The following is a 24,403-nucleotide window of genomic DNA, read 5'->3' as shown; positions in this document are numbered from 1 at the left end:
GCCACTGCCTGTCCCTGCTGCCTGTCCCCGTCGCAGCCCTTCCCACGGCAGGAGGGACACGGGCCGGCCCTGCCAAGGCTCCCTCACCGCCCTGCCTTCCCTCGGCTCCGACTGCCGAGCAGCCAAGGGAGCTGCAGGCACAAAACGTCACTTTTTCCAAGAGCTTCTCTCCGCCTTCCCTTCCCCCTCACAGAGGCCGGCTGCGGTGCTGGGGAGCACGGGAGGCTCCCAGGGTCAGGGCAGAGGCAGCACTGGGACAGGACTCAGCTGGGACCCTGCACTGGCCGTGGCTCTTCCCCTCTCAAAGGCCTTATTTCCCAGGCAGCGTGAGCAAGGACCGCCTGGCCAGCCCCATCTCTGCTGGGGCTCCCTCCCATGGGAGGATGCTGCTTCCATCGGCCCCTCACCATCCCGTCGGCCCTGGTCAAGCCCAGCTTTCCCGGCACAACTGGGAAAGGGGCCCAGCAACCCTAATAGCCTTCCCCCCTGCCAGCAAACCTCCCCGCTAGCAAGGGGCTTCAGACCCCTTTCCCCTGGAAAAGGAAACCCTAAACACTTAAGCCCATCCATTCCAAGGCCAGGACCATCTATGGATTAAGAGAACAGGCCTGACACAGACATTCTTTAAGGATGATCTAATTTAAAAAACACATTTTTATAAAAACACATCATAATGAAAATGCATGTAGTTTAAAAAGAGGCCCACAGCGCTCCAGTGCCGAAGGCAACTGCACATGGACAATGGGACTGCTCTGTGACCCATTCCCCACCATCCCAGGGCATTCGGAGTCCTGTGTCCAGCTCCACATCCCCATTTATTTTCCTTTACCACAGAAAGCTTCTCCCCTTCCCCCTACCCTCCCTCACCCTCTAAAGCATCAGCTGAAGCTGTAGGAGAGACAAAGGCTCAAGCATCCCCCCCTTGTCCCAAGCCAGGCGCAAAGCAGGAAGGGTGCAAGAAGCCCTCGCTTCCAGCACTGTGGCGTCAGTGAGAGAGAAAAGCCTGCCCGTGCACCTTACGCTCACACCAGCTGCTGGCAGCCAGGACTGCTTTTAAAGGTAATCAGGGAACAGAGAAGAGCTCTGGATTGCTTTAATCCTTTCCAAAAAAGTATTGCTAGCCCAGCAGCTGTCCTCCTCCCCCTGTGCTTGTGAGGATTTGTACTCATAAGGCTGGATAATTTGACAGGGATAACACACGCTCAGCACAGGCTGCCTCAGACTTCCCCACGAGTTTGCTCTTCACTCGGTGCAGTTTGCCAGCCTGATAAATCCACCCCCACGTGCCACCCTTCCCTCCCTCCCTCCACGTGGAGGGCTGGGACGGCAGCCTTGGAGGGTGACTCAGATGCGCAGGGGACCGAGGACCTCCCCTTCCCGTGGGCAGGGTGCTGGGATCACTGGGCACCAGCAAGCACAGAGGCACCGCAGGCATGGGGAGCAAAGAGCCACAGCGCTGCAGGAGCGGGGAGGGGCAGGGCTGTCCTGTAGGTACCTGCGGCAGTGAGATGCACCAGAGCCGTGGAGCCAATGGTTAATAGAGAGCCAGCGTCCCCGTCCCCTGCGCCAGCAGAGGTGCAGAGCGCAGCGAGGGGCAGGTCTGCAGTCCGGTGCACATGGCCTGCACGCAGCTCACTGGGCGCCCCGGTAGCTGTAGTGATTGCGGTCGGGGTTGCTCACAGCAAGTGGCAAGCTGGGCTTGTGCTCTGGGTCTTTCTCATCACGCTGCTGCGGGGGACGGTGCTTGAAGAAGTCAGAGACATAGCGGACCTGGAAAAGACCGACGGGAAAGAGGGTTTGGGTGCCCCTCTGACCCCCCCAGCAGGCTGAGCTGCAGCCAGCAGCAATTCAGCAGAGCATCAAGTTGTGCAGGGGACACTCACAATGAGGACAGCAATGAGAGCCCCTTGGAGCAGCCCCGCCAGCACATCGCTCCAGTGGTGCTTGTAGTCGGACACCCTGGTGTAGCCCACGTAGATGGCGAAGGCGATGAGGAAGAACTGGATGGTGGGGCGCAGCAGCCGGGCCCACTTCCCCACCAGCCGGGCTTGCACGTAGAGCTGGGCAGGGAAGGGGGGGAGCAATCACCCAGCGCAGGGGGCACCAACCAGCCTGAAGACAGGGTGCTTGGGGCACCGGCCTGTCTAGGGGAATGGGACCCGCACGGGCTCGCTTGCCTTCCCACGCATGGCACTTACCGCCAGGAACATCATGCAGTACATCCCAAAGGAGGAGTGCCCAGAATAGAAGGACAGTCTGTGGGATAACAGGAATGGGTCAGGCCATGAGAACAAGCCCCTAGTGCCCCACTGGCCCCCCACAAGCCCCCCACCTGCTCTGCAGGCTCTGCCCTGCAGCAGGCAAGTGTCGATACCCATCTGGCACTGCCACCAGACCACAGGAGCCCGGCACTGCCAGGTGGGTGGAGGGGATGCATCCTGTGGCCCCAAGGCTCACCTGGACTCAGTGACCTCCCTGCTCTCCCCTTGACAGACGTTCTCCAGCTGAACGTAGATGGAGCAGTTCACCTTGGACCAGTCGGGATTGCAGACAGCCAGGAAGTTCGGCCGGAGACGGCCGATCATGTATTTAGCCAGGTCAGTCAGGGACTGGCTTATGGCCCCCCCGAAAAGGAAGGTCCCCACCACCTTGTAGAGGGCGGCCACATAGTTGTTGAACTCTGACTTAGAGTAGAGGCGCTCTGTGTAGACCAGGTACGCCTCCCCAAATGAGATCTGCAGAGACCAAGGGGCAAAGGTCTTAGGGCTACCAAGCAGCTCCCCAGCACCAGGGTACGGGATGCTCTGGCTCTTGGGTCTGCAGCAGAAGAGCCCCCAGCACCCATCTGCCACAGGAGCTCACGGGGCCTCTCCCCCTCCCTGTAGGGAACCAGCCCCATGGGACAGTGGTCCTGCCGCCCGTAGGGAGCTCCTGACCCCCAGCACAGCAGGGCTTGACTGAAGGGTCCTGTTGCCCTGCCAGGGATCTGGAAGCGGGCTGTGCTGGGGCCCAGCTCCTGGACACAACAGGCCAGGATGTCCCTGCCCCAGAGGGAAGGGGATGGCGTTTCCTTACAATGACAACTGTGCAGGTGATGGTGACCCCAGCCATGAGGCCATGGGTGATGGTGTCCACCTTGTAGGGGTAACGGATGGAGTCGTCATTGCAGTAGAAGCCCCGCTTGTACGGGGAGTTCACCAGTGTCAGGATGATGAAGGGCAAAGATGCTGTAAGGCAGAAAGAAGGTGAAGACTGGGGACACCTGCCTGCAGGCTCCACGCAGGCACCCAGCACCACATGGTGTCCCCATCCCTTGCCCCTGTGTCTCTGTTCGCCGCTAACAGGGAGGGATACCCTCTGGGACTCAGTCCCAAGCCACCTGCGCCCAGGGCAGGAGGACTTGCCCCGCCAGCATGCTGGCCCCACTGCTGATAGGGCCCTATCAGAGTTCGCAGCTGCCTGCAGCGCCCAGATACTGCACAAGACGGCCATGACCAGGCACCTGCAGAGCCCCCACAGCTGTCCCACTTCTCCCCAGGCACAGCAGTCGCAGGGCCTGCTGCAGGAGACGAAGGCTGATCTTATGCCTTGTCCTCACGCTCCCCAGGAGGATGGAGCTCATTAGAATTAACAAGCACAGGCATCTTGCAATCCTGATTTACAGCAGGAAAGGGCCCCCAGGCCCCAGATGGTCACAGTAGGACCCTCACACCAGCTCCAGGAGAGACAGTGCCTGGAGATGCTAGTGGGTTATCCGCCCAGGCACAGTTGGACCCCAGTGCACTTGGCTTCCCACCCTCGCCCTCCCGCAGCCCTCACTCCTGCTAGCCTCTCCTCTCCCCTGGTTCCTGGCAGGGCTCTGGATAGATGCTGCGACCAGCTGGATCAGTCCAGGCAAGGAGGCTTTTCCACCCAGCGTGCCCCAACCCTGGCCACAGGCATCTTAGAGCTCATCCCTGGATGGGGTCATCCCCGAGATTAAAACGGGGTTTGGGGGTCTCTGCCCCGTGCAGCAGGCATGCCAAATCCTCTGCTGAAAGGGGACGTCCTGCCCCTGCAGCCGCTCCGACCCTGCCCAGGGGATGCTTCCTCCGGCAGCGCCCGACCAGGCAGAGCCGGGTGGCCCCGAGAGCAGCCAGGGCAAGGCCGAGGGCTGGAGGCACCCGCCGTGGGGGACACGGGGCGCAGCCGCCTCGGGGGGGCTCTCCCCTGGGGAAAGGCCCCAGAGAGCGCGGTCCTCCCTCGGCTCGCAGTCCACCTTAAGCCCGGGCTCCTCTCCCGGTTCCGCCTTTCCCGGAGGTTTCCGCCTCCCCTTGTTCCACCGTCTCCCGGGAATACGCACCTTTGTCCCCGCATGCACCCTCCTCCCCGCGGGGGGCAGCCGGGGGGTCCCTGCGCGCCCGGACCCTCCACCTCCTGCGCTCACCAAGCAGGGGGAAGGGGGGAGTACGGAAAGATACTAAAATACCAGTCCGCCCCCCCCCGCCACCCCCCTGCTCCCCCCGAGCCGAGGCAGCAGCAGCCAAAAAGCGCTGCCACGGAGCTGGGACGAGCCCCCGCGTCTCCCACCCCGCTCCGGCTGCGGGGAGCCGGCTGCCCGGCGCAGGGGTGTCTGCAGGCGCCTCGCATACACCTCAAACATTAATTTGCAGCTCAAATTAGACACCAGTTTTCTTTCTGGATAATTTCATCCTCCAAAAAAGCTCCCCTAAAAATAAAAGGCACCGGCACACGAGCGAGAAGAGTGACCCGAACGAAAACAGGAACCTGCCTCTCCCCACCGGTGCTTAGCCCAAGAAAGCAACTCCCGGCCCGGGAGGTTCAGGCTGAAATTACGACCTGGGCCTTTATTTTTAGTCCGTCTTAATTAGGTGTTTGCCAGCGTCAGTTTTAGAAATGGGCGTTTGCCTGCACCATGGGGCAGGAGGGGGGAGGCTGTGGGGTGCTGGGAAGGGGTACCCTGAACCCAACCGCCCGGGGCTGCGGAGACCCCGGGGGCGCCGGGCCCGGCCGGCGGCGGCAGAAGGAAACGTTCCCCCAGCCCGACAGCGGGGCCGGGGCCCTGCTCGCCGCCTCCCGGCCCGGGACCGGCTCCGACCCCCGGCTCCCCGGGGGAGGCCGCCGGACCCGCCCCGGGCGCCCCCCGGCTCCCCCTTGGCCGCACCGCGGAGCCCCGCGCCGGGCACGTTCCCGGGGCGCTGCGGGGCCCCCCCGAGGCGTCCGGACACCGCGCGGCCCCGCGCCGGGACGGCAGCTCCGCGGCGGGGCCCGACAGCTCCGGGGCAGGAGCCGGTGCCCGCCCAGCCCTGCTACCCCTCACCGAGCCGCCCCGAGGGCGAAGCGGCGCCGGCGAGCTCCACGCCGGGGCCCAGAGCCCCGGGCCGGGCAGGTGCCTCCCGGGCTGCCCCCGGCCCAGCCCCGCAGCACCGGCAGCGGGCCGGCCCGGGCAGAGGCGCGGGGAGCCCCGGACCCCCGGTGCCGCCCGCGGACCCATCCCCAGCCCGCGACACAGCCCCACCGTGGGGGGAATCGGACGGGGAGGGGGGGGGAGGAGGAGGTGGATCGGGGACCCTCCGGAGCCGCCCGGGACGGAGGCGCCGCGGCCGCACCGGTACCGAGCCCTCACCGACCGCCAGGCAGAGCACGTCGAGCACCACGAAGACCTTTCTGCGCTCCATCCCGCTGCCGGTGGCGGCCCCGCGGCCCGGCCCCGCGGCTCACATGGCCCAGAACGACACGGGCCCGGCCGGGAGGTAAAGTCCGGGCGGACGGGACGGGGCGGGGCGGAGCGGGGCGGCTCCGGCAGCCGGTGCCCCCGCCCGCAGGCTGGGGCGGGGCGGGAGCGGGCGGGGGGCGGGCTGCGGGGCCGGGGGCGGCCCCGACGCCGATCCGGACCTCCTCGCCTCCAGCCGCTTCCCCCGGCCCCGCTCCAGCGCCCTCGGATCCGGCCTCCCCGTCCCCCCGCTTCCCCGGGCCGGTGCCCCCGCCCCGGCTCCGCTGCCGCCCGTCGCTGTGGCAAGGAGAAGGGGGAGAAGGAAGGGAGCGAGGCCGCACGTGGGGGCTGCATGTGTCCTGCCAGCCTCGGGCTTCTTTCCTGAGAAAAACAAGGGAAAAAAAGAAAAACACGAGAGTGGAAGAACGTGGCCACCAAAATGTGCTGGTTGCATCAGCATGTTTTATTGTGGAGTAGATACAGGGCTGACTCAGTTGCGATGCTGGTTGTTGGGGGGAAGGAGGGTTCTCTGGGAGCATTTGGATGCAGTGGAGAGGCTGGTGGGGAGCAGAGCAGTCAGATTTAAACACTGGATGAGGCAAATGATTGTTTTAAGCTGTGATTTGACCGCTCAAACATGGAGTGGCATTTTCCCGTGCCTCAGACATTGTCAGAGCAGGACAGGCTCCCGGTGCTGCCCACTGGGGCTGGGGACGTGCTGGGCTGATTGCACTTGGAGCAGGAACTGGAGCAAGGGTTTGATCACGGGTCTCTGCAGCAAGTCCCTGGCGGGAGCGAGGGTGACCGCAGCCCAGCTGTTTGCTCCAGGCCCAACTCTTGGTCAGGAATGGAAGGAAACATAAATAATACAGAAACCACCCAAATGATAGCTACTGGGCTGGTTTATTTAAGTGCAGTGTGAATGGCCTGTGGAGAATGTCAAGGCTGTTGTGGGAAGCCAGCAGAGCTGGAAACGCTCTCGGGCTGCCCTGGGGTTTAAGGAGAGGGGCAGAATCACTTGCCAGCTTTCCTCTGCTCCAATTCGGCCTCGTGCAACCTCCGTCGATGGGGCCCTAGCACAACGTCCATCGATGGGGCCCTGGCACAGCTGCTGCGGCAGGATTTCCCACACGCGTGCTGCCTGCAGGCCCCAAATCTTGGTGCCAGGTGGGTAAAGCCCCAAGGCAGGAGAGCTGAGGGGATGCTGGAGGAGATGAGGTTGGGTGGCACCTGTGGGTTCCCTGGCTGTATTGTGAAGGGGATGCGGGGTTTAATAGAGTCTGTCCCACCACTAATAAAACACCCCTTTGTGTCACAGCCCCCAGCAGTCCTTGGCCGTGCTGAGCCACCCTCGCAGCTGGCATGGAAGTGCCCTGGGCTGGGCCATCATGGAGGCACAGATGCGGCAGTGTGGGGCTCAGCAAGGACAGAATATGGCCCAGTGGGGTCATGCGGACCTATGCTGTCGGTGCATGGCTCCATACTGGAGCAGGGTAGAGGGGAGCGAGATAAGGCAGCTGCTCCCCTGCCTGCGCAGCATGGCCTCATGGAGCGGGTTCCACAGGCAGGACTTTGCCCCACATGGTGCCGCGGCTGTCAGATGGTGCCAGGGTGGCGGGAGCCTCCCAGCAACGGCCCAGACCGGCTGGACTGTCTGGTCCTAGCTCGGCCCAGCACTCGGGGGTGTCACAGGCACAGAAGAAAGCCCCTGCCCTCAGCTTGGTCTGGCACTCTTTGCTCAGACTCCCCCTACTCAGTACAGGGCCCCGGCCAGCAAAGGACCTTGCAGAGCCGTGCAGGGCCCAGTGGCACAGCCCTGGCTGCCGGGAGGGGTGGCGTCGTGGGGAGGCCTGGCACCATTTGGGCCCTGTTTGTTACATTTCCTCCAACCGCACTTGGACTTCCCATGGATTCCCACGGGATGCCGGTCCCGGCCCCTCCCAGCCCCAGGGTGAGTGCTGGGACCCCAGCCCGGGGGGTCTGCCGATGCTCTGCTCCGGGTGGGGGGGGGAACAGAACCCTTCTCCCCTCGCTGCCGGAGGTTTGCCCATGTCTCTGCTGCCGCCCCCTCCCACGGAGGCTCACGGGGGGCAGTCGGTGGCCTCCCACCGGCCCGAGCCGGAGGAGCGGCGGTTGCTGGGGGCGGCCGACCCCCTTCCCCGGGTCGCCGCCGCCGCAGAGGGAGCGGCCGTAGGAGCCGAGCTCCCGCCCCCGCCGCGCCTTGGAGAAGGTGGGGGGGGGGGGCGGCGAGGGTCCGGCGCCCCGATGGCCGGGACCCCCGTGGGGTGCGGGTCCCCCGGCGCGGGGCTGCGGCCCCCTCTGCCGTCGGAGCGGCGCGGCTGCAGCGGCCTCGCCGGGGCCGTGCGTGGGGACCGTGAGGCGGGCAGACATCGCTGCCCGCCTTCCTGCGCCCTGGGAGCAGGGAGGAAACTCCCCCGAAGGCTGCGGGGATGCGGGAGCCTTCGGTGGGGCGTTGGTCCTGCTGATCTCACACCCGCAGAAATGGTGCTCAGGTCACACAGAGCCAAAAAAGGTATTTCAAAGGATGCGACAAGATGGGCGACAGCGATCCCACCCGAGGGCTTCAAGTACACCCACCCTTCCTGACGCTCCTCAAGGAGGGGAAGGAAGGAAGGAAGGAAGGAAGAGGGGAACCTGCTCCCCTCCCTTGCGCCGTGGCTGCCATCGCAGCCCGGCCTCTGCTGGAGGGAGCTGGGGGGGGCTGCGCAGCCGAAGCCCCGCTCTGGCTGCAAACGATGCTCCGCTGCTGAGCCCCAGGCAGAGCTGAGCCCCAGGCAGAGCTGAGCCCCGGCGCTGGTCCAGGCCGCAGCAGCCGGGGTGTGCTGCCGTACGGCCCAGCACCGCACGGGCAGCAGCGGGGACGCTCTGCCTGCTCCCACCCGCGCAGCACCGCAGGCCGGTGTTGTGCCGAGCGGGTGTTTGCCCTGCCCGGCTGAGCTGCCAGGAGAAATGCAGGGCGGGAATGCTCCCAAACAGCGGGGTGGGCTGCCCCTTTCCTGCTGGTTTTCCAGGTGGCATTTTCCAGCTGTCAGCGAGAGAGATGTGAGCCCCCCTACCACCCCAAGGCCCTGGGACAGAAGGTGAGAGCTAGGCAAGAGCTGGGGAACAGAATTTAAGGGGTTTCTGACAAAACAGAGGCTTTGTGGCGAGTAACGAGCTTTCTTGAGGAAGCATAAAACACAGTTGCAGCAGGAACGTTTCTCTCGCCTCCAGGATGTTATTTCTGGCTGAAGCCAGTGAAACGTGGATGGACCCCTGCCTCCCACTGCCACAGGCTCTCTGAAGGCTGCCAGGGTTTCAGAGGACTCAGGGCACCTGTAAGAGCAATGAATAATTCCCCCTCTCCACACACAGCACCAGGAGGGAAAACGCAGCCAAGGAAGCTGGGCCTCCTCCCGGCTTGTGATGGCATCCCTGGTACAAGGCCCAGGAAAGTGGGCAGCGCCAGGAACGAAGAAAGGAGATACCCTGAAAACCATCCTCAGACCCCCCAGGACAGCAGCGACAGGCAACCGGGGCAGCTCACACACACTCCGGCCGTGGGGAGCGCCTGCACCACAGACCTGGCTCTGGCAGGGCAGGCTGGAGGCACAAGCTCTTCACTGAACCCGGGATGAAGATGCTCCTTGCCAAGCAGAAGCAGCTACATTCAAGAGTAGGTCAAGTTCAGATTCTGCACCAGGACCTCAGGGCTGTTCTGACATGGAATCATAGCACCCAATACAGGAGGACATGATCCCACAGAGCTCCAGGGCCATTACCTGGCCTGCCGCCTCCCCAAGGAGAGACCCGAGATCAGTGTTCAGCCACACACCGTGCCCTGGGTGCCCCCTCTCCTAGGGACCATGAGCATCTGCTGCCGCCAGCTTCCCGCGCGCTGTGCCGGGCATCTCGCCCCTGCCCCCGGAGCACTCGCCTGGGCTGGGAGAGGATCTGACCGAAAAGACAAGGACCCCTTTTCTTGCTTCTGCCATCATGACACACAGGACTGCGGCACCTCAGTCTCCAAAAACATGACAGGCTTCCATCTCACTTTCAAATTAGGTTTTTTAATTAAATAAATAACATCGAGGGGTCTTCAAGGCAGTATCACTTCACAGTGTAGGGCTTGGGGGGAGGAAGGGGGGAAAAGAGTCCAGCATTGGGAGCGGCTCAAAGTGAATGTGCTTTGTAAGAAGGAAAAAGAAAACCCTAACAAAAAAACAAAAACAAACCTCCTCCCCAAGCGACTCCCCCTCCCTGCCCCAGCCCTTTCCACCCCTCTCCCTTAAAGTTATGTGGAAAAAGCGCCGCACTCATGTTGAAAGACCCCATGCGAATCTGTAAACAACACTGAAGAACATAAATAAGAGACATTTTTGCCTCCTCCAGCCTCCCCTCTCCTTTCGTTAGGGCTTGAAACAAACCAAAGAAAAAATGGTTTCAGGAAAACTAAGAATGTTCTTGGCTGATGGAGAGGAGATGCCAAGGCCTGGCCCTCCCTGGGAGGGCTGCCCGTGCTCTCACCCTGCTTCCTCTTCTCCTTTCAGCCAAGGAGCTTCCTCTCTCCCCCAGAAAAGGGGAATCACAGCCTGGGCAGTTCCACTATGGAGCGGGCACTCGTATTTGCTTTCTGTTTCCAGCAACTGGGTGCAGCCGGAGGGGAGACCTCCAGTTACCACATCTGCTTGACAAAGCAATGCCGGGTCAAGGCATCTGTGTGTGTCTGGAGCTCGGCACCTCTCAGAGCTGGCCAGGGACCAAAGCAAACCCCTGCTAACTCACGCAAAACAGGTCTGGGGCTTGGAAGATGAGAGACACTGTCTGATCCTATCATCCTGTGAAGCTGCGTGATGCCATCTCCATGCTCCCGCTGCAGGGCTGAGCGCAGCTTCACAGGGCTGGGTAAAAGGAGGATCGAGGCTAATGGTTGTAGTCATCTTCCAAATCCACTGGCAGCAGAACCAACTGCGCGATCACAGCCCGAAGGCATCTACCAAAACAAGCAAAAAGCCTCAACCCAAACCCCCTCCCAAATGCAGAAAACGGCTGGAGGAAGAGAACATCTGCACCGGAGCCTTGCCTAGCAAGTCATCAGACAGCATTCGCTGCATGGAAAAAAGGAGAATGAGAACACGTGTACTTAAGCCAGTAGCAAACCCCAGACCTGGAAAACATTCAGGAAGTGAAGCAGCTCCAGACTCCAGCACACCCACAAACGTACCACTGTGGCTCTCTGCACAGCAGCCGGCCACCTCGCTGCCATGCGGGGCCGCCCTCGTCACCTCCTTGAAACATTGCTAATGGCAGTGAAGGCATACTTTCCTCTCAGAAAACAGAGAGCTATTTTTGTGATCGGAAAGGGGCAGGGCTGCCCTGGGACTTCCATGCTCTTCTGCCTGGGACTTTGTGCTAGCACTGGTGTGCCCTGGAGCTTGGTGCCCTGGGAGCGAAGCAACCTCCTCCTCCCGCAGCTGACAAATTGCTTTAACAAGCTAGGAAGTTACAGATGTTTTCATCTGCATTTTACCCTCCTGTACTGCAGCCGTCAGCAAGGATCAAGACATTCACTGCCAGTAACAGAAGCGGCAGCACCGCACCGCTCTGGGGCCGACGTCGCTTTGTGGGTCTAGAAACTCCTTTTACTCCCAGTACAAGTTCTCCACGGCCCAGCACTGCAAGGGAACGTGAGAAGGACTTAAGTGCACACGGTGCGACTGCACCACGCAGTATCCCTTTCCAAGACCTGATGCTTCTGCCAAAGGGCTGGACCAGGCCACATCCCACCTGCAGCTGGTGGCAGCGTGGGCAGGAAGACACGCATAGCTGCGAGAGGTTTGAAAACAGCACTGTGCATGCCCGTCGTGACCCACAGCTCAGGAGTGCAGGACAGCTGTTGGGAGGGGAACGGGGAGAATGACTTCTATTGCAACACACTATCTGTGGGTGAAGGGCCAAGACTCCCCATCTTCTTTTGGCACTGCGGGCGCATCTCCGCAGGCAAACCGCCCTGCAGCCCAGGTGGACTGTGCTCCCTGCGGATTTCCTAAGCTCTCGGCCCTCCAGACTGGATCCTCCGTCCCAGCCCCAAAATGCCGGTGTGACATCCCTGTTCTCAAAGCATCTCTGCGCTCAGACTGTCCCACCGGGGCCAAGGGACATTTCCCCTGTCCTGAGGCAGGGACTCTCTGAACAGCCTGGCATTACCTGGGGTGACACACGGTCAACGACACAGGGGGCGATGGACCTCCCCCCTCACTAAAGCCAGCCACCAGCTTTGCGTGATTGTGTCAGACACACTGGAGCAGAAAGGTGTTTGGTTTCACTGTAGCCTTGGATCAAGGAGGATGGAAAGACGGATTCTGACCAACAGCTCCAAACTGTCCCTATGGAACAGCGGAAGTCCCAGGATTTCACTCAGTCAGGTCAAAGTCCTTGCTGGGTCTGTGACAAGTTTGTGACTGGAGACTCTCACTGTGACAAAGGCTCTGACCGAGCCACAGGTGCTGGGCAAGCCTGATGAGCAGTCAGAAAACTATTTACATCTCCGATGCCAATGAGGCCAAAATCTGTGACCGATAAGGACACTTGCGCAGGGGCCACCTCTGCCTCTGGGTCTCTGTCCAAATCCACAGGGCCAGCAATTAAAGGCAAACCCTCGTTAATGTCTGCAGGGAGAGTGAAGTCCATGGTTATCGTCTCACCAGAGCTCTGCAACGTCTCCTGCTTCTCTGCTAGTCCTGGTCCTGCCGGCGGCAAAGCATAGAGCCCTGATTCTGAGGGGCTGACCGTGTGTTGTGTGCAGGAAGCCGAGATGGCACCTGAGGACGTCTCCTCCGTGGGGTCGAAGGAACAATTTGTCTCTGAAGGAGTACTGCACTCATAGCCCTGCCCCGATTCACTCATGCTGCCCAGGCTGCAGGCTGTGCTCTCCACGCTCAGGGGCTCTGCGCACCGCAAAGGAGGGAAGTGTGGGGGAGGGACAGACAGGGAGAGAGGGTGGGGGACAGCAAGTGAAAGAATGCTAGAGTGAGTCGATAACATACAAAAAAACAGAATTCAGTTCCATCCCACCTAATCACAACAGTATTTGTTTGATGGCACAAATGCCTATTACAGCAACCAAGATCCCTGCCAGCATGCACCGAAGAAAGGCAAGATGCAGACAGCAGATGGGAGGCCATCAGTATTTCTATGGAAATTAAAGGAGATCTCACAGAGACGCTCCAAGATAAGCCAAATCCTAAGTCCTATCCCCTCATGCCGACAGCCCTTGGGAGGTGCCTACACAAAGCCCTCATCTGCGGTAGGATGATGAGGGAATTAACTCATTTCAGGCTTCTCACAGCCAGCTCTCTCTGAAAGCAGTTCGCAGGTACAGCCTGACTTGTGGTGCCTTAAATCAGCCTCCGGAGGAGCTGCCTGTGTCTAGTGTGTCTGTGTGTTAGTGCACTGGAAGCACCTAACTGAGGTACCCGAAGTTAGTGCAAATCATTTTGCTTTGGGAATGACCTAGGGCACCCCGCCAAGCCCAGAGCAGGAACAATTCTTTTTATGTCACTACTGGTCAATGTAAGGACAGACAAGTCTCCTTTTCTCACACCCAAAATCTGCCCGGGGCTCGCATGTGACACAGGGCAAAGCGAGCACACTGGCGAGGTGCGGGGAGAAGAGCAACAGCTGGATAATGGCAAGAGGAGGAAGGCAAAGGAGGCTGCTGAGTGAGGGAGTCGGGTTATCCCCATGGCAGACAGAAGAAAAGGAAGTTACCTGTGCTCTCTATTGCTATCTGATCTTGACTGAAGTGAGAATCCAGGCAGCTAGTTGCAGAGGGAATTGGTGGGGAGCTCCGAGAACGACCGGCATTTTCTACTTCACCCCCGTCCAAGTCATTGTCAGTGTAATCCCTGTGGGGAAAGACAGATAGCACTGCCACCACCTGTTGAGCAGAGAGACGCAGGCAGGGAAAACAGTGACTGGGATTAAAACCCATCAACAAATGAAGCAGCAGGACTGCAGAGACCTCACTAGAATGAACGTCCATCCCTTCCTGTCTGCAGACCCCAGTTTAGACTCTGCACTGAGGCAATCACGGTTAACTTAGCATGGCTAAGACCTGCCCATGATAAACCAGAATGGGCTCCGCAGCTTTCCAGAACAGAGCGCTCTGTGCCACAGCTCTCTCTGAGCCCCAGCCCCTTCCAAAGCCAAATAAATGGTCAAACGCTCTCGCCAGGGAACAGCCAGCTTCATAGGAATACTGCAGTGGGTTGTGACAATGTTAGTGTGCCAGCAAAGAGCAAGTGATGAGAAAATATTTCCTCACCCTGGGGGGATGTGAGATTTCAGGTACTTTCCTGTCTTGCATTTAAAAAAAAAAAAGTAAGACTTCATCTAATGCTTTTGATTCAACTTAAATATTTCATTTTGACCTTTTAAAACATCTCAGTTTCAACCTTTCTGAAAAGCATTTTCTGTAATTAGCATACATTTAAAGTCAAAAATTTGTCTCAAAGGTGGCAGCAGGGAAAGAAATTAATTCAGGCTCCAAAATACCAGACATAGTGTATTTTTTAACTTAAAAAGCTCCCTTCCCAAAACCTCAATGAACTGAGTTATTTCCTCAGATCAGCCCTGAATCCCTGCCCCTAGCCTTAATTGTTGTGAATTCATTTGTCTGAAAGAAGCTAGTATTTTCTGACACAAGGAAGTCCACATCCAAGCAAATAATTTCTTTATCTTCCCTCCCCACACTAACAGCGTTTGTGTTCTGGGAATACCCAGCGGATCCCTCCATGCTCCCACCCAAGAAACCTTCTAGAGCAGAAAGCGCAGACTTTTAAGCGGAGGTGCTTTGCAGCAGGAATCTTCACTGGGAGGTTAACATTACTAATTTTAGTGTGAGAATATTCCACGCACGTGGCTCCAGGGTGGAGGACGTACTTCTTCCTTCCTAAACGAGTCTGCTGAGTGAAGTAGTCATAGCGCTCTGATTTTTTCCACATGTAGTAATACTCCACACACTCGCCCACTGACCGGGTGCGGACCTGAGGAGAAACATCGTAGTCAGAAAGCCATACGTCAAGATGCATCTCATGGAGCAAGGACTATCCTCCTATTTAATCAGCACAGAAAATTAAGTGCATTACAGTAATTTATATTGCTATGGACACATCTACACTGCAGAACAGAAGCACATACTGAGATTTCCAAGGTGGTAATCAGCCAGAGAAAGAACTCCCCACAGTGCACAACTGCTCTTGCAGGACCCCAGCGTGGGTTCACACACGGTACATCCGTGCAGGACTTTCCTGCGCTTCCAGCAGCACACAATATCAAGAGAGCAAACCTGCGTCCATTTTCACTGGTCAGCATCAACATGCCTACAGTGAATCAGCGGTAGAACTGGACTCTCTGGTTCTGCCAACTCCCAGCACAGCAGCATATGTCCTGGGGCCCAGCTCTCCCTACAACAGCATCTTTCGTTCTAGAGGATCCCAGGGGACTTTACAAAACATCCACATGCTCAACTCACTCATTCACAGAAGTACTGCAAGGGCTGAGAGTTTGGAAAGAACTTTTGAGACTCCAGAAAGGGCTAATCAGTAATTAACTGACATCACTCATGCAGGTCAGTGGTGTTTGTGACTTCTCCCACCTGGAAAATAAGGCAGAGCAGGGCAGTGAACAGCCCATCACCTGCTAGCATGAGTCAACACAAAGCCTGGGATCGGAACTCAGCAGTCCTGAACTTCCTGCATTAGCCGAGGCTCAAAACATACCTCCGGTGCAAACGCACGGCCTCCTTCCCTTTGTCTTAGTGGGACGCAGGGGTGAGCGTCCTTACCTTGTTTGCTTGGATAAGATGAAAGTTTTTCCCATGGACCCTGAAGCCATGTTCAAAATTTCTACATTCTTCCTCACTCCAGGCACAAAGTTCATCTATAGCAGAAAGAAAGAGGAGTTAGAGGAGATGTAGAGAGTCTAGAAAGTTACGTGTGCCTTGGTGTTTGGGGTAGAACCCACATATGGGAGGTTCTCACCTCTGATAACCTTCACATTGAACCGTAACCTCCGCAGGGCCTCTTCTGCATTGAAGTTGCATTTAACCAGTTCATACAAAGCCTAGGAAACGGAAGAAAATTACTGATGCACATATCTGAGCAACACACCACAAACCAACCTGCTCATGACTCACGTTCGCTTCGTAAAACTTATTTTTCCCAGGAGCCACTTTGCCAGTAACCCCAGCTTGATCATCAGCATCGATTATTCCACTCTCCAAGGCACTGGATTACAAACCCCGGGACTGAAAAGACGCGGTCCTACCAGCAGCTCTGCAGATTACGGGTGTGCCTCTGTGTTCCTGCAGACTTACTGCGAGAATATAACCTGGCTAGCTTAGAGGAAACTACCGCTCTGAGGTTTCTTAGCCAAATGTTTGATCTTCTGCTGGCTTCAGAGAAGAATTAGACAATGCTATAGAGGACAGATGGAAAAGGATGTTCCTGCTGCAAGCTCTGGCTCAGAGAGTTTGGGTACTGGGAGAACACAGTCAAAGCACCGCCCATTCTGTACTTGCCCGTTCTGTTACACGCTTTCCACAAACATCTGTTATTTTTTTGGAAGAAAAGTACTAAGCTAGACAGTGCTGTGGCGCACTCCACTACAGCCTTTCCCGTCTTCCAAACAGGAGCTGAGTTAATACAGCCTCCTGAGACTGCAGCTGAGCAGCACACCCTCACTTATCCATGAAGCAGGAGCAGAGGATCACTGGAGTTAGGCCTCGTTCTCTTTTAAGTGGATGTCTCAGCCAGGATCTCTTTAGGCAATGTTGCACTATTACACCAGCACCATTAGGGTATCTGCAGGCTGCAAGAAGCCCCCACGCTTACCTGTTCATTGTCCTTCACCATCTCTCCTTCTGGCAGGCTGATGCTAGACAGTTCGTCCCATCGCCGCTTCACTGCACGGTATAGGAACTCCTCGACCTCTCTCTCAGGGAGTATGTTTGGGTCCCAAAGCAGCTGATCTTCATTCTCATAGGCTAACAGAAAAAGCACTGGAATAAGCTAATCAAACAGAGAATTCTGCCGCTTTTGAGAAATACTCTGCATGTACGTGCATAGGAGACAGGAGGGAGGAAGTCTTTGCTTGCTACTCCAACCGGCACCAGAGATGACAACCATGTCTGTGAAGGTACTGCATTTTCCCTCCTGATTTTGGAGGCAGATAAGCTTAATACTCCTTATACCCCTTTTAGAGCCCTAAGCACAGGCTCGGCTCGCTTCCACTTCAGAAGGGTTAGCTGACAAGGTTTTTGTTACCACATTCTCAAAGGTTGTTGCTTTGATTCATCAGTCCTGGCAACTAAACCCCCCTAGGTTCTAAGGTGCCTTTTCCAGCACACTGTAAACAAAAGGAGTGGGAGGTGAAGGCAGCTCTGAGCTACAACCCTGGCCTAGGCCCAAAACTCTCTCCCTGTCCTAGACAGAAAACAAAGCAGCTGCAAGGCTCTCCCTCCCCTGTGAGAGCTTATAATGCTCCTCCATGAGCTGCTCCACCCACACAGAATAGCAGGAGCACGCTGCATCACTAAGTGAATCTTGCCCCTTTCGGCTTTCAAGGCTCTTAGTCCACGAGAACACAGCACACAACAATGCAGAAAGATGTTTAAGTAAAATAACAGCACAGAGGAAAGCAAGAAAAAAAGACTTGCTTGCAATAAAAAAATAATCAGAAATATTGAGATTTTTCTATTCAGATAAAAACATCAGCACCCTCTGTACTTAACTCATTTCTAGAGGCAAAGGAACCAATTCTTCTGCTCTGTAGAATCACTAAAATCAGGTCAGAGGCACTACAGACAGGGCATAAAAGATGCCCATCGGGATGCACTATCAGTTTCCTTTCATTTCACACTGATGCAAACATACAGGTTATGGAAAACACGCGCTAAATCTGTGGCCTTCAATACAGAAGGCTGAGAGCACTGATAGAGTAACAGTGAAAAGTTCTAAGAACTATACTGGGTAAATATGAAATAGTACCTGCAAAACGGGTAACTTTTATCTCCTTTAACTAATTTGCTCAGAGTCTGTTAGGATAAAACAACTAGGGAGGAAGGATGAAACTTCTGAAGACGTGGCTTTCTGTTAGCTACCTTGTTCAGGAACTCAACAAGCTGGTGCTCATATTGCACTAGTTATTAGACACAGTCTGCAAATCAAGGCACTTCCATCTCCTCTGCAGACATCCTGTCAGATGGGAAACTGATCAGCTCCAGGGAGTACTGAATGAAAATAATTCTGGCTACTCAAGGAAGGTGTCAGAGAAAAATAAATCAGAGTATCTCCAGAAGGGTATTCCTTCTCTTTGGCTACAGCTGAGACCCCTCCTCCAAACCTGTCACACCACTCCTGTTTTGACTGAGCAGCTTAGCCTCTCTAGCTGTATTACTAGCCCTATTCAAACAGGCTAGTTTAAAGCCAGCTCACGTGCAGCTGTACATTTTGGTGTCAACGCTGAGAGGTGCCACGCCTAGATACGTAGAGCAGAACTGGTGAACCAGGGCCCCATCAGATGCCCGGGCCAGCAGCCCTACATCCAAACAAGATACATAAAGCAGCTTGTCTTACCTTTTTCACCGTGCCTGTTGAAGTGGGGGATGGGAACAGTGGCTTGGTACTGAGGTCCAACCATGATCTCCTGAAATATCACCACAGAGAAGTGGGTAAATTGAAATGGAAAACGCTCCATGTAGGCACTGAGGTGTACTTCGTGATTTAGGGACTATGACACCACGAGGCCGATTTATATATCGGTAGTCCCCACTGACACTATTACTTCTAGGGAACCCTGACTATTTTATAGGGTAACTAAAAAGATTTACTACCAACCAGATGATACTTTGGGGACCTTAGGCATTTACATAGTTTTAATGTTGAAGATATATGGCAAGCAGCTAAGGCTGGAGATAAAGAAATGCAAAAGCTCTCCAGCAACCTTCACAACCAGGATGAATTTGGAAGTCTGCTCCTCTCTTTCATGTGATGGTTCCACCTCAGTAAATCCTGCTGGGAATATTGCATAGCATTTCACCTTTATAGGGCTACAGGCTGCAGGTTTAATTTACCAAGGCACAACAGCATTTTCCGTATCTGAAGCAGAAGGTAATTTCAGACAGATTTCAAGCCTGTATTAAAAAACCCTCTTGCAACCCATATCTGCCACTGCCTTCCACAAAATGCAAGTGCAGAGCAGAAGAAAATAAAAAAGAAAATTTCTTGAGGAAATATTACAGCACTTTGGAGTCATGCTTTCCTCAGACTCAGGCCCATTGTATTAGCTACCCTTCCCAACGCGCTCAGATCATTTACCTTCTTACACTCATTGGATGGGATGGAATCCTCCTCTGAATCCTCAGCCATGGAGGAAGCGCATGGAGATGAACACGGCTCTTTGTCCTCATCAGCAAGGAAGTTGTTCGCTTTGTAGGAAAGGAAAAGATCTGTAGTTATGTTTCCTTTTTTTTTTTCCTGTTGCTCTATGTTCACTCTTTCCTTCATTTTCTGTTCTAAAGTTACTTTCAGCATCCTCTTCAGTGACTACTTACCTGTGCTTTCATTTTCTCCTTTTAAATAAAATAATTTGCAGGCTTGCCACGCGGGTGGTGCCGACCAACCCGGGGAGCTCAGACTCCTTTGTTTTGCAGGCCAGCAGAAGGAATTAGATCACTTTATGCTGAGTCTCTCTCATGCACTTCAGCTTCCTGTGTACTCCAATATTTAGGAACTGCCACAATATATCACATCACTAGTACTACTTAATTTTTCACTTCTAGAGGTGTGTAGATCAGGTACTGGTCTTTCAGACTGCAATTATAGCAGGTAGCAAAACAATTCTCACTTTCTCAATGTTATGAGCTACGGCTAAAGACAATTCTACGCTCTATCATGTCCTAACGGATGCTCAGTAACACCACTGGCATTCAGGTTTATTTGCAGCCCCCAGAAGAAAAGTGGAAAAAAAATGATGTCAGGAAGCTTAATGACAAAATAAAGAAAAACATTCTTGCCCTAATCTGCACATCACAACTAAGTGAAAACCAATTACTTAGAAATTAGTGACACATACAGCCAGGCTGATTTGGGAATAGGTCCGATGCATCGTGGGATGTGACGGATGGAGTCAGATCATCAGCTGAAGACTGTGTCTCCTCCTCTTCTTCCCCTGAAAGCAAATCCTTCGCTATTTGTTCCTTTTAACAACAACAAGAAAGTGAAAAATATTTTTAAATTGAAAAAAAAATATGGGGGGCGGGTGAGGCCTAGAGTAAAGCATTTCTGGCCAATGGTGGCCACATCCACAGATCTCCTCACCCTCCCATAGCTCCTCCAAAGACAGGTTCCCTCTCACACTCCCCACCATCCCTAGGTTATCTTCCCTAGAAGCACTTCTACAAGTGCCAAGACTTCCTATGGAAGCCAGACAGAGAAAGAGCAAGTGTCCCTTTCTGCAGAGTTCCACCCAGAGCAAGTATCTCAAAGATCCTGGAAGGAAAAAAAAAAAAAAAAAGCTTTCTACAGACTTTAGCTAGAACAGGAGGAGCCATAGCTTCAGCTGGCAAGATACAAACCTCCCCTGACCCTCCACAGGTTCACATCTATGTGTAAAGACTTGTAACCCAAGTTCCATAAATAGTTTTTACAGTGTTCTTTTTAAAAGTTATCCTCTCTCCAGTCTCCCCTAAACTCTTTAAATTCAATTTCTGCACCTGGTGCTCCTCACTGAGACACCAGAACTAGGCAGGCCCCCTCCCCCAGCATTAATCAGATCCCACCTGAAAAGAGCTACTAGATGTCTCAAGTAAGATACAGCAGAGGGTAATAGCAAACACCCAAGCAGACAGCTGCTCTTACCTTATCCAGAGTCATATCTGGGAGATTTGGAGTAACATCATTGCTCTCACTGTCCTGCTCCGAGATGGGATCAGACGCCTCATAGCCATAAAGTGCAAGCAGCTCCTCAAATGGCATTTCACTGCTCTGAGCGAGAGGAGGACAAAGCTTCATCAGGAATGGAACAATCACCGAGTACAACACCAGCTGTAGTGAACACAGAGATATGCAGAGCCAGTCAAGGCAGCTCTGCTTTTCTGGGGGCTCTGAACTGCCTTGGGTAACGCTGCCTAATGAAGGAGGGATGGTCTATCAGGACTCACCGTAACCTCTTCTTCTCAAAGGTATAGAGAAGCCAGGAACTTTCACCCCAAAGCAATAGAGTCAAGGGCATTTAAAAAATATACTTAATTTTTATACTAGATCTCACGCTGATTAAGAGATGCCAGACAGCAGAACTGTATTTATAGTGAGGAAGGGAAGGAGCAAATCCCTGTACTAATCTTGTGCCTGACCTGAAAAGAGTCTCTGTCACCGACACCACACTTTGTGTTTCACTGAGGTCTCCGTGGGACCACCCACAGGACCACCATATCATCTCGCCTTTGTAGTTCCTCCACTGTGAAACAGACACACACCCTACAGCTGATGGCTCTTCTGCAAGGTGAGTGGAGACCGCCTCATCAGAGTGGCCTCTTGGCAGAAGACGACTCCAAAACTTGCTGCTGTCACCTGTTGTCAAAACCATTCCTTCCTATCCAAATGCAAAAGTAAGACTCGTTGATGGGTGGACCTAAACACAGCACATTGCCAGCTGAGCAAGCAAGTCAGAGTTGCACGCATAATTCTTTGGTACCAGTACTGCAGAAGCAAACAAGAAAATCCAGCAGGTAATTCCCCTTCCCGCCTTTACCTGAGAGGCACTGAAACTCTTCTCCAGCTCTTCTAAAGATTTCTGCTTCTCCTGAGAATCATCATCTTCTTCCCTTTCTTCCCGTACACCGTAGTTCTGTGAAAGGATCTCTGCTAGATTCAGTCGATGATCCGCTGAGCCCATTGACACAACTGCAGGGATTAGAAGAAGCTGGGATACTCGCACCACGCTAGACCAAACCTTCAGATCTGACAGAGCTTGGGGCGACCCCCTCTTGTGTGCGCAGCTACGATGCAGAGGAAACGATTAGGTAGAAGGGAGTGAGAGGGGCCGGGGAGCACAACTGAAAGAAGTCACTCCGCGAGCACTAAATTGCAAAGCCTGGATCTCTGCACATTCAAGTCCCACAACTGACTAAAAGCTGAATCTGAAGGTTTTCTGAGTGTTTATGTGCCTCTCCTGACTGGATTCGTTAATATCATAACGTGTGAACGCACACGGCAGCCTTTCCTTTGCCCGAGGCATTTTTAGGCTAATTACCCCTTACTGCAAGAACGGGCAAATGGACACTTGTAGGAGCTTTGGCATCTTTAAGACTTTACTCCTCTGTCAAATGGCATGGGAATCAACCAACAGGTTCAGACGATGTTGGAAGGAGAAGGGAACAGACAGGCTGATCACAGAAGCCTTGTTTCCTCTGGAAACCGGACCAACAAACAGAAGCGTACTTAAACTGTGGCTACCTGCTGCACTCTGAAGGCCAGGCTCTCCAGGACATAGACTGTGGGCTGGGTACGGCACCACCCTTGGACTCTGCCTGCCAACCGAGGCCTTCAAGAAAAGAGAAAAATATGGCTGAGACATCTGCTCTTAAAATTGTAACATGCCTCCAGCCGCTTACCCCCACCAGCAAGTGTAGTTTATTTAATTTCAAAGCAAAAGTTAACAAAAGCCACACAGGGTAACATTAGAAACTGTGCTGTGCAAAAAGAGCTCTAGTCAAGTTTATTTAACAGCTCTTCCAGGCCTCCTCTCCTCCTGATTCACCACCTTCCCCTCTGTGTCTAACTGCATATCGTGGTGTTTCCATTTTACCCTTTTTATCTTCTGCACTCCACTAATTATTTATCCTCTCACCAGTTTAAGACCTCAGATCCTTATGACTTATATTTCCACATAAAGAACGATTTTGACCCTAAGCCCTTATTCCAAATACACACACCATGCTTGCTTGAACACCGCATTTTTATGAACTGACCCACTCTTTGGGGACGCAATCGGAAGCAGCCAGCCACCACACGCTGGCTTCTCCCTAATGCCTCACTGCATCCAGAAGGCTCAGGGGGGCGAGCAAAGAAATTTAGGGCTGAGCAGGCAGTGAAGGAGTCTGGTAGGACTGCGAGTGGCACAGGCGAGGTGGGAAAGGGTGAGACAGGTAGACACTGGGAACAGACACCTGCTTTCTGGCATTCAGTGGTCAGAAGTTCAGGCAGCAGTATGGGCTGAGGCCTGGAAAACAGCCCAGAACATCTGCTGCTCCTTGGGCTGCTGTACATGGAAATGCTGTTCATCAAGTTCAGCCTAGGTAGGGAGCAAGCAGGTAATTAACCAATGCCTTTGGGTGACTGAGAGTATCCGACTGCGGAAGAAAATCATAGTGTCAGTCCCCCAGTCACCAATGACACCTTTTTATGATCCTCAGCCATTAATAATCTCAGCCGTGCACCATTACTCCTCGCTTACTCAGTGGGAGCCAGGACATCTACAATGCTTCAGTACGAGGCTCTTATGACTTATCTAAGAAAACATAGCACAGCTTCACATCAAAATTAATCCTCTAACAAGAGAACAAAGTACACACCAAAAAAGCCACCCCAGACATTGGGTTCTGAGTTAGTGCCTTGAGGTATTAACACATATATTGCAAATTCCATAATGACTAGAGAGGCAGCTATTTTCTAGTTATAGTTACCTCTAAGATAACAGTTGGCCTGGAAGGCAGCAGAAGATATTGCTGTACAAGAGAAGGACCGAAAGGAAGGAAAGGGAAAGGATCTGTGAAGCAGCTGTGGAATTCTTGCTCCTTCCTCTACCAGGACCAGTGAAAAGAGGATGCCTCTAGTCCAACCAGAGCACACACTGTGCGCTGCAATCCACCATCCCTGAGTGTCTGATTATCAGCAGCAAGATAACCCCACTGGAGACCACTTTGCCTGGCTGCAGGCAGAGCCCAGTGACCGTGCACGCTAAAAGAGAAGGGAGGAGTTTATGGGATAATGAAAGAAGGGGACAGAAAGGATTCGGACAGCCTCCATTTTGAGGATTGTCATACCAGGAAACGGCTTTGTAACTCTGGGAAGTGTCAATGCCCCTTTGCTGGGCCTTGCTGGAATGTGACCAAGTACAAAACCCTCTTGGATAAATCCTTCCAAGCAAACTACCCCAGTTCCATGAAAAGGATATAGGTGAGGTCTACACTGACTCCCTCTAAAGTGGTCTGCAGAACTCTCTTTCTTGAGACAATGATCTATATATCAATTGCGCCTCCTTTGCATGGGGACCAATAAGGAGCTGCATGCAAAGGATTTTGAAAACAAAGACTGAAACTGTTAGCAGTGGATGGGCTGGCTTGAAGACATGTCAGGAATGCTTCAGGAATGATGAGATCTTATATTAACGATCAGGTGCTGAAACGAAGAGTAAGTCAGTATGGCAGGATGACAATTCAGTAACCAATCAGAAGTTTATTTCCCCGAAGCAGTAACATAGCGTTAGAGCATGTGGGAAGTGTTGTGAGCGGGAGTCACCATAACTGGCACTGCTGTGTTTGGGCTGAGAAAGGAAACAAGTGGCAGACAAAGCAAACGGCCCATTCCACGCCCAAACTGAAACATGCGTGAAACTGAACGATCCCTC

The 24,403-nt window shown here is 54.4% G+C and overlaps 2 protein-coding genes and 1 long non-coding RNA gene across 7 annotated transcripts; 1 reads left to right on the top strand and 2 right to left on the bottom strand.

The window, feature by feature from the left end:
* Positions 1 to 620: 620 nt before the first annotated feature.
* PLPP2 (phospholipid phosphatase 2) lies at positions 621 to 5,800 on the bottom strand. The gene is made up of 6 exons (XM_075077348.1): positions 5,627 to 5,800; positions 3,076 to 3,227; positions 2,458 to 2,735; positions 2,199 to 2,256; positions 1,884 to 2,060; positions 621 to 1,770 (listed from the first exon to the last, which is right to left on the bottom strand). Exons 1-6 carry the CDS (start codon positions 5,676 to 5,678, stop codon positions 1,633 to 1,635), a joined length of 855 nt encoding a protein of 284 aa, XP_074933449.1. The 5' UTR covers positions 5,679 to 5,800; the 3' UTR covers positions 621 to 1,632.
* A 1,518-nt stretch (positions 5,801 to 7,318) lies between these two features.
* Positions 7,319 to 9,770, top strand: LOC142049554 (uncharacterized). Its single transcript, XR_012657750.1, has 3 exons — positions 7,319 to 7,664; positions 8,746 to 8,814; positions 8,948 to 9,770. It is a non-coding gene; the product is annotated as an uncharacterized LOC142049554 (long non-coding RNA).
* MIER2 (MIER family member 2) lies at positions 9,764 to 22,732 on the bottom strand. 5 transcript variants are annotated; one of them, XM_075077318.1, is made up of 12 exons: positions 22,231 to 22,732; positions 21,527 to 21,678; positions 20,635 to 20,820; positions 19,850 to 19,973; positions 19,093 to 19,202; positions 18,352 to 18,421; positions 16,609 to 16,760; positions 15,757 to 15,838; positions 15,561 to 15,655; positions 14,657 to 14,760; positions 13,484 to 13,620; positions 9,764 to 12,660 (listed from the first exon to the last, which is right to left on the bottom strand). In XM_075077318.1, exons 1-12 carry the CDS (start codon positions 22,349 to 22,351, stop codon positions 12,185 to 12,187), a joined length of 1,809 nt encoding a protein of 602 aa, XP_074933419.1. In that variant the 5' UTR covers positions 22,352 to 22,732; the 3' UTR covers positions 9,764 to 12,184. The 5 variants fall into 5 exon arrangements, with proteins under 5 accessions (XP_074933419.1, XP_074933418.1, XP_074933422.1 ...); XM_075077317.1 differs by having other exon boundaries at positions 14,633 to 14,760; positions 22,231 to 22,731; XM_075077321.1 differs by having other exon boundaries at positions 20,635 to 20,760; positions 22,231 to 22,731.
* Between the last annotated feature and the right edge of the window lie 1,671 nt (positions 22,733 to 24,403).

The sequence above is a fragment of the Phalacrocorax aristotelis genome, chromosome W (assembly GCF_949628215.1).
Source record: "Phalacrocorax aristotelis chromosome W, bGulAri2.1, whole genome shotgun sequence".
NCBI classification, from domain to species: domain Eukaryota; kingdom Metazoa; phylum Chordata; class Aves; order Suliformes; family Phalacrocoracidae; genus Phalacrocorax; species Phalacrocorax aristotelis.
The sequence above is the reverse complement of the archived record's forward strand: the minus strand, read 5'-3'. Positions and strand labels throughout refer to the sequence as shown.